Source organism: Erythrolamprus reginae, chromosome 1 (genome assembly GCF_031021105.1).
Source record: "Erythrolamprus reginae isolate rEryReg1 chromosome 1, rEryReg1.hap1, whole genome shotgun sequence".
Classification (NCBI taxonomy): Eukaryota; Metazoa; Chordata; class Lepidosauria; order Squamata; family Dipsadidae; genus Erythrolamprus; species Erythrolamprus reginae.
Genome location: NC_091950.1, coordinates 225592029 through 225600838, shown reverse-complemented (window position 1 = coordinate 225600838; position 8810 = coordinate 225592029). Strand labels below are relative to the sequence as shown.

Sequence of the window (8810 nt, the reverse complement as noted above, 5' to 3'; positions counted from 1 at the left end):
ACATCTCAATGATGTCACTGACCTGGTTGCATGGTGCTGATCCCTGGGAGCTGCCACTTAAAACAAATCTGATTGTTTTGGAATTTTCTTTTCTTCTGTGCATGCACAAAAGCTGAATTTTCTGGCACTGTGCATGCAATCACCATCTTGTTTTCGGCATTTAATTTTTTTTTTAAAAAATGGGGGTGGGTGGGTTGCACTGGGCATGTGCGCGTGTGGCCACTAGGCATGGGAGGAAGTGAAGCAGCAGCAAGGCTCCCTTGTGCTCGCCAAGAGGGAACTGAATGCTTATACCATGCACGTTGACTCCAGGATGTTAGAGACTGTGAAAATGGAAGGTCTTGATGCAAGCAAGTGGAATACAGTGATCCCTCAAGTTTCGCAATCTCGATCTTCGCGAAACGCTATATCGCGATTTTTTCACCCGATGATGTCACTCCCTTCCTTTCTCATCTTTCTTTCTCTCTCTTTCTCTATCTTCCTTCTTCCTCTCTCACACTCTCTTCCTCCCTCTCTCATCTCTTTCTCTCTCTCTCTCTTTCTCTATCTTGCTTCTTCCTCTCTCACACTCTCTTCCTCCCTCTCTTATCTCTTTCTTTCCTTCTCTCTCTTTCTCTAGCTCTCCCCCTCTTGCTCTCGAGCGGCGGGCGACACCCAGGGAAGGTTCCTTCGGCCGCCCAGCAGCTGATCTGCTCGGCAGCGCAGTAGCAGCGAGGAGCTGAAGATGGGGTTTCCCCTTTGCGTGGGCAACGGGGAAACCCCATCTTCGGCTCCTCGCTGCTACTGCGCTGCCGAGCAGATCAGCTGCTGGGCGGCCGAAGGAACCTTCCCTGGGTCTTCAACTCCCAGAATTCTCCGCCGCCCACGCAAAGGGGAAACCCCGATCGTGCACCGAGCGGCGAACGAGCGGCGGCCGGACAAGCGGCGGACAAGCGGCGGGCGGAAAAGCGGCGGGCGGAAAAGCAGCGGGCGGACAAGCGGCGGACAAGCGGCGGGCGGACAAGCGGCGGGCGGACAAGCAGCGGACAAGCAGCGGGCGGACAAGCGGCGGGCGGAAAATGGGCGGGCGGAAAAGTGGCGGCCAGACAAGCGGCGGCCAGACAAGCGGCGGGTGGAAAAGCGGCGGCCAGACAAGCGGCGGCCGGACAAGCGGCGGACAAGCAGCGGGCAGAAAAGCGGTGGGCGGAAAAGCGGCAGACAAGCGGCGGCTGGACAAGCGGCGGACAAGCGGCGGCCGGACAAGCGGCAGCCGGACAAGCGGCGGCCGGACAAGCGGTGGACAAGCGGTGGGCGGAAAAGCGGCGGGTGGAAAAGCGGTGGAAAAGCAGCGGGCGGACAAGCGGCGGGTGGACAAGCGGTGGGCGGACAAGCGGCGGGCGGACAAGCGGCGGGCGGACAAGTGGCGGCTGGACAAGCGGCGGCCGGAAAAGCGGCGGACAAGCGGCGGGCGGAAAAGCGGCGGGCAGGCGGGCAGGCAGGCGGCTCCTCAGCTGCTGGGCGGTGGAAGGAACCTTCCCTGGGTCTTCCCAGGTGCGGAAGTAAAAACACCATCTGTGCATGCGCGGCCATGGAAAAAGGGGCACGCATGCGCAGATGGTGTTTTTACTTCCGCACCACTACATTGCGAAAAATCGAGTATCGCGAGGGGTCTTGGAACGTAACCCTCGCGATACTTGAGGGATCACTGTATTTACTACGACTCAGAAAGCGAGCAGACCAGGGGGTGGGTGGATGCTATCAGTGACTGATATATGGAAGGAGCCCCATAGCTGCCAGCACTGCAGCTGTCCCCTCTCCTTGCAGCTCCAAGTGGAAGAGATGCTCGGCTGTTGTGAAGAAGCGGCAGTTCTGGGTGTGCTATGCTTGTTTGTTGTCTTTGAGAGCCGCTTTGCAAAGCAGCTCTCAAAAAGAATGAAACTTCTTTACAAAAGCTGATAGAGAAATTCCCCAAGACTTTCCTGGAAATGGGAAGCCCTGTGGCGCTCAGGAGCAATCAAAGGGGTACCCGAACTAAGGCCTTGGTTGGTGGGTGGGGGAAAAGTGGCTGGGAGCAGGTGGCAGGAGCACCACAGGGGTCAGCAGGGTCCTATGAAGGCCAGCCAGGCCCTTCAGGTGAGGCAGCTGAGACCCTCCCTGCCTCTGCCAACCTCTAGTTTTAGCAATCCCGGAGGCAGATGATAATGGGACTGGAGGCTCTGCCTAGCTGGCAGCTCCTCCAGCCCTGTGGATCTGGCTGGGGGGCTGGGTAGCCTTCCACCCTATGGGGTGCTTGTCATCGTCCCATGGCCCTCCATGTAAGCTGCTTGGGCTGCCAGGAAGGTGAGGATCTGGAGTGCTGCGGTTTTCATGAAGGTGTCCTAAAACCCAAGTAGGAAAAGGAAAAGGAGCCTGAGTTGAGCCAGTACTTTCCAGCCATAGCCTGCTGCCTTGGGCACAAAAAGATTTGCCACTGTTGCTTCCTTCCTAAAGTGGCAGGGAGAGAAGAAGGGCAAAACCCAAAAGGCAGATGGGCCATAGTCCTTCACATGCATACTGGCAGTCCAAAGCCTCTAACTCCACATGATGGCTTTCGGAGATGGCTCTCTCTCTTGAGAGAGAGAATTGGAGTGGAACCTGATTTATTTCTCAGATGCTATTTGGGGCATTGACACATACTGTTGCCAACTGTGCACTCCCCTAAGACCAACAAGGTGCTGCTACTGGGGGCCACCAGCCACTACCTGGGTGAAGAGGAGGGTGAAGAGCCAGTAATAAACAGCATGGAGATAGAAAGGAAGAGCTTTATGCGCTCCCAGCTTGTTTGCTGCAGAAAGCAGGTGCTTGGAGGAGTGGGACGAGTCTTTGCTGGTGCGAGAAGCTTCCAGCCACTGAAAGGAAAGGAAGGTAAAATCAGAAGGATGGAATGAAGGAAGGAAGGAAGAAATCAGGATGTGAATGGAGTTCATGCGACTGGATGGGAGTGCGTGATGTTGGATTGGCCATGCCCACCCAAGTTTTGTGGCTCTTGGTGTTTTATTTTCTGTGGAAAATGGGTCCAAATGGCTCTTTGAGTGTTTAAGGTTGCTGACTTTAGTTTGACCTAAACTAACAAAAAACAAATAAACTGTCAAGGATTAGCTCAATTCTAGGTGATATTCCATTATGTTGCTATATAAGGTAAAACAAGATTGTAAGCATGTTAAACAGTAATGAATGCTGAGTCATAGGGAGTGAACTGCAATCTGATTGGGCCAGAGCATGATAAAATGTAAAGCAACTTTACAATGGGTGTTGTGTTTTAGATGATTGCCAGTTGGCTGCGTGAAGCAGTTTTGAGCGCAAGTTGAGTGCTGAGAGTCAGAGCTGTGGAGAAACCTGGATTGTTTTAGTATCCACATGTAAGTAAGGTTTACTGCATATAGCTAAAGTAAAGTTTGTTCCTGTAAATAGAAGGCTAAAACAGAAGATATTTGCTTCCACTGAAGAATAAAACTGTTAACTAAGTTTTCTACTAAAGTGTCTTCATTATTTATCTGTCTTCATTATTTATCTGAAGTGTCTTCATTATTTATCTGAAATGATTCCTGAATTGCTCCACTATAAATTCTGTTATCTAGACAAGTCCTATCCAGCTGCTGCGTATCACAATATGTCCAGACAGGTTACGGACCCAGAGCCAGGTCAAGGCTGAGGTAGCCAGAGACTGCCAGACTAGAGCTGGATCAACCAGACAGAACCAGGCTAGCCAGGAGTGGCAGAACCAGAGCTGAAGTAACCAGTATTGGAATAACCAAGATTAGTAACCAGTTAGGAAAGAAGAAAGATGAAAGCTGTGTTGAATTAGGCTTCTGATAGCAAAAAAATAAACAATAAACATGGCATTTTCAGCAGCTATTTTTTCTTTTGAGAAACTGAATGTAAAACAATTATCACGCCTAGAATTTGAAGATACAAAGCTTGTTAGTAAGAGAAGGGTTATGGGACATTGTTGTAACATCAGTCTACGGAGAAGGGCGGCATACAAATCCAATAAATAAAATCACCTGTGGATGGGGATCCAGCTCAAAGAATTTTAAATGATAAAGCCAAGGCCACATTGATGTTAATTCTGGAAGACACTCAACTTGTAAATGTAAGACCGATGGAAAACCGAGTCTACGGGGAGGGGCGGCATACAAATCTAATTAAATAATAATAATAATAATAATAATAATAATAATAATAAAACACCTGTGAAACGTGGCAAAGATTAAAGGAATTGTTTCAAAGAGAAACGGTCAGAGCAAAAGTAATTTTAATGAGGCAATTATACAATTTGAAACTGCAGCCAAACAGGTGTGTTTGTGAACATGTAAATAAAATGTTTGTTTGCAGAGTTGGAAAGCCGTGGACTGACATTCCCAGATGAGCAAAAGACATATCCTGTCATCATCTTTAGATAAGAGTTGGGAACCATTTGGCTTAAGCTTGCAGAGTATGCCAGAAACAACTTTGAATTTAGATTTTGTAACCTCAAAGGTTTGTGCAAAGCAGAGACAGTGTGATAAGGAAAGTCAGTTAAGCAGTGTAATAAAAGATGAAAACACTGGAAATACTTTTGCTGTTATACGTTGCTAGCATTGTGGAAACAGAGGACACACTGCAAGGAATTGTCCAAATAAAAGCAAACTACAGTTTAAAGCCAAGAAGGGGGATGTTGGTGGACTTAAAGTAAATAAAGATGCAGCCTTCATGGTGTCAGCGAAGAAGAAACAGGGCAAGGTAATTTGAATTCTTGATTTGGCTTGTTCAGAGCACATTGTGAATTGCAAGGATTTGCTTAACAATGATGATATAAAGGCATCTGGGTTAAAACATGTCAATGGTAGCAGATGGAACCACTTCTAATATACAATTAGACATAATCATGGATAGCATCCACCATCTGGTTTACCTGGGGTGCCTGGATATTACCCTTCTGCAGTCTATGATCATCCTACAAGTCACCCTCAACATCTTAAAAAGAATAAGCATTATAAGGAAAACCATAGAAAATAACAAATGGAAATGAAACAGTTAATACAGAAGTTAAATAAATAAGGAAAATCGATGCAAAATAAGCTTTAATAATTTCTTTTCTTTCAGCATAGTTGCAGTTCCAGCAGCAGTTCAAATTCAGATTAAAGAACTTTCACTGCAGCATGAGTACAAGCTCTTCAAGAACTCTCATTGCTCAAAAATATTTTAAATTTTTTCCAGTCTTTCTATTGTACATTCTTATGTCCATGAATCATAAAACATGTAAGTTAGCTTATCCCAAATTGGTGAGCTCTAAATGTGCTGAGCTACCATCCAGCAGAGCTTTTGAATTAAAGGCAACATCTATATTCACTACAGTGAAGAAGCCTGATATGATATATTGTTAAATTCATAACATTCCTGGAAGAAATACTAATGAAAAATATTTTTTGCATCAGCTATTCGGTTTATCATTTATAGATAGTATAATTATTAAGAGATTATCATTGAATCCAAAGGTATGGACTAGATGTCCAAGTCTAAAAATTTAGACAACTATATAAAGTGTCAGTAGCAAAGTATTTCTGTATTTTTCTCATAATATCAATGGAACTTGTTCTTATAGTAATCAGGAACTGAGCTGCACTTGAGGGAAGCAAAGACTGTAGAATAGCACTTTGTGTCAATTAAAAAAAAAGCTTTGTTTAATAGGAAATTATGATTTAGAACTTATATTGCATAAACATTTGTTTTACATTCTTGTTTATTAATTCTAATAATTAAGAAAATAATAAAAACAAGCATATATGGTAAAAGAGCTATATTGGTTCTTCCAACACTAAAATTGTTACAAAATGAACGACATTAATATTAAGATATTGTGAAAAAAGTTTTTATTTTCAGGAGTGCAATTTTGGCTCAAGTAAGGAAACAGTATATTCCAGAAACAGTATATCAGGAATATATTGACATCGGGTATTCATTGCTTCTCAATTAGTATGGCTTTGCACAGTGGCCCTTTGGATAGCTCACACTATATTTCAGAGAAAGTATAATCTATGATTTATGAAAGAATGTGATTATTAGTAATTAGAAATAAAATCAAAGATATATTTTCACTAGAAGTCTCTGTGGTGTGGAAAACAAAACAAAACCCCCAAACTACAATAAAATGTGCAAACCAGTAAAATGTTCTCCATGTTAATAGGGCAGGATTCAGAATTAAAACCATGTTGGTAAAACCATATTTTTGATTCCATATGTTCATAATGTATGGAATTTTTATATTCATCATCTTTGTTATGTTACACTTCAATTACCCTTCCCCAATCTCTTTAAAAATGTTGTCATGCTTTCTTTCATTTTTTCATGTAAATTTGCAGGCTTTAATGCAATTTGATGGTTGTTATGCAATTTGATGGAACTGTTTATTCTAAAAAAGACCTAATAAAAGCAGAATGCTCAAATACAGTTCCAATAGACTCCTTTATGTACACAGTAGCACACTTTAAATTTGCATTCAGTTCAACGGTGTTTATCATTTTTACTGTGAAAAAAATAAAAATGGTCTGCTAAGTCAAGTCAGGGACATTCCAGATTTATACATGGGACATTGAAATCTGTTGGCACTTGGCTTCAATTAAATGTAGCAGGAAATCTAGAAGAGGATCCAGTAGAATCTTTTTAGATTATATTGATGTCCCCTTTCAGTGACTCTTTCCTTAGAACAGTACTGGCACAGGAAGACTGGATGCCATGTCTTATCCATACAAGTACAATCAGTTACCACAGACTGCCCAAAAGTGACTTACGACCAAGTTTCAAAGTCCAATCTCACCCCTCCCCTGGTGCTTGTGAACTAGTGCATTTTTATGACTATTTGTAATACACTGCAATTTACCTTTTTGCCAGAAATGGGCTTTACTTCCAGTTTCCAACAAAAACTACCTCATAGATAAAAAAGTTTGCTTAAAGGCCATGGCACTCACATTATGACTGATGTATTCACTTAATGACTGCCATAAAAGGTAGTAAAAATGGGTAGGTCACGTAGTGAGTTATTTTACAACCATCATGACTTATGACTATAATTGCTAGACTTAATCATAGCCATAAGTTGATGACTACCTGTGTAGGAACAAGGCTTCTTTTCCTAGACCTTTCTAAGATGACATAGCGACATGTATCTTTGTGAAGTCCATTTATTACATGCATCATGATACATGGGGGACCATCCAGTGCTGCAACCCTGAAGCAGGTACATGGAAAGCAAGCAAGGAATACCAGGTGTTTACTAATGAAATAGGCCAAGTGCAAGACTCAGTACTGATAAAATATTTCCTGTTCTTGTTTCAACTGCAAAGTATCTCCTTGAAAGCAGAGGAACTGTTAGCATCACAATCAAGGCACAATGGAATTACCCGTCTACCAGTAAATGGATGAGTGGGAAATAATGAGAGAGGAGGGTTAAGATGGATCCTTGGGGCAGCTGGAGATGATAGTTCTTTATGCTTTATGTTGAATGCACAGTTCCTCTATTCAGCACCAAAAATATTACAATATAAAGATCTTAAACAATGTTTTAAAGCATGACAAATGATACTGTGGTGTTCTTTGGCCTCCTATTATTTCATTTTTAATTAGCACCATAAACATTATTTGAAACGAGCCTACCAATTTGGAATATAAAAATAAATTCCCTTGAAAATTTGTGCCTGCTACCTTCTGGCAGCATACTTTTGCTAAAAAAAACCCATATAACAATATCAGAGTTTAAAAGCTTTGCTGTGTACCTCACAACTAACAGATCCACTTAACAAATCTATCAAAGAAGTTAGGCTGGGAGAGGCTTAGGTAGTCCTTCTCCCGGAAAATGGCTGACCGGTCTCCTAGACTGATTTTTAGCAGGACATCCATGTCTACATCACTGCCTATGGCCACGGCTGTGGGCATAATATTCTGCTTCTTCATGGAATCAATAGCCTCTTCCAGGTTTTTGTTGCTTGTAATACCATCTGTAATGAAGACAAAGGACAACTCTGCATTACGCCGAGCTGCCTTTTGCCTGTCTTGTGTGTTGATGACAAGGTTGTTGACAGCATATATGATGGCAGACCCAATGTTGGAAGAGGAGTCCAAATATTTGATCTGGGCTAAACGATCTGTGATGTCACTAATATTGTATGACAATGGGAAAACTATGTCATGTTCATCCTCATTTCCATATTGTAGCAGGGCAACGCGTGCATTCATGTCATCAGTGTCACTTCTGGCCAGGATAAGTTGATCAGCCACTGCTTCTATAAAACCATGGGCCCTGCGGAAGTTCTGGCTGCCAATTCTTTCAGAACCATCCAGGAGGAAGACAAGGTCAACTGGACGCTGTGTGCACTGGGCGACAGAAAGCTCTATGAGTAGGGAAAGAAAAAAAAACACCAATCAGGACTCTAGGATACATAACTCAAAAAGCTGGGGAAAGGCTTTCATTCCATTATGAGATTCTAAGACTGGAGATCAGCTGGGGGAATGTTTACTATTTTCTCATTTTCTTCACACTATAACATAAACCCATTTCTGTAACTCCATAGGGGACACTGAGACATTAAACTCTGAGAATTGCAAAGTTTTAAAATCAAATGCTGTATGGAGTGGAAATCCATGCAACCAAAAAGAAAACTACAAATAGAACAGAGAAGTTGTATAGTTAAAAAAATGATTTTTGGGGGGTTGGGCCAGTATATTTGTGGTAAACGTTGGTATTATTATGGCATAGAATCTATAAAACAATTCAAATGGTAAAAATACTTAGTTTTGATTAATTTTGTGGTGTGCGG

General features: G+C 42.9%; 1 protein-coding gene across 2 annotated transcripts in view; it reads right to left on the bottom strand.

Moving 5' to 3' along the window:
- Positions 1 to 5853: 5853 nt before the first annotated feature.
- Positions 5854 to 8810, bottom strand: part of COL6A2 (collagen type VI alpha 2 chain) — a 58950-nt gene continuing 55993 nt past the window's right edge. For both annotated transcript variants that reach the window (XM_070732302.1, XM_070732303.1), the window contains exon 28: positions 5854 to 8384. In XM_070732302.1, coding sequence (XP_070588403.1) covers positions 7777 to 8384 — 608 coding nt within the window. In that variant the 3' untranslated portion in view covers positions 5854 to 7776. The remainder of the gene's footprint in view (positions 8385 to 8810) is intronic.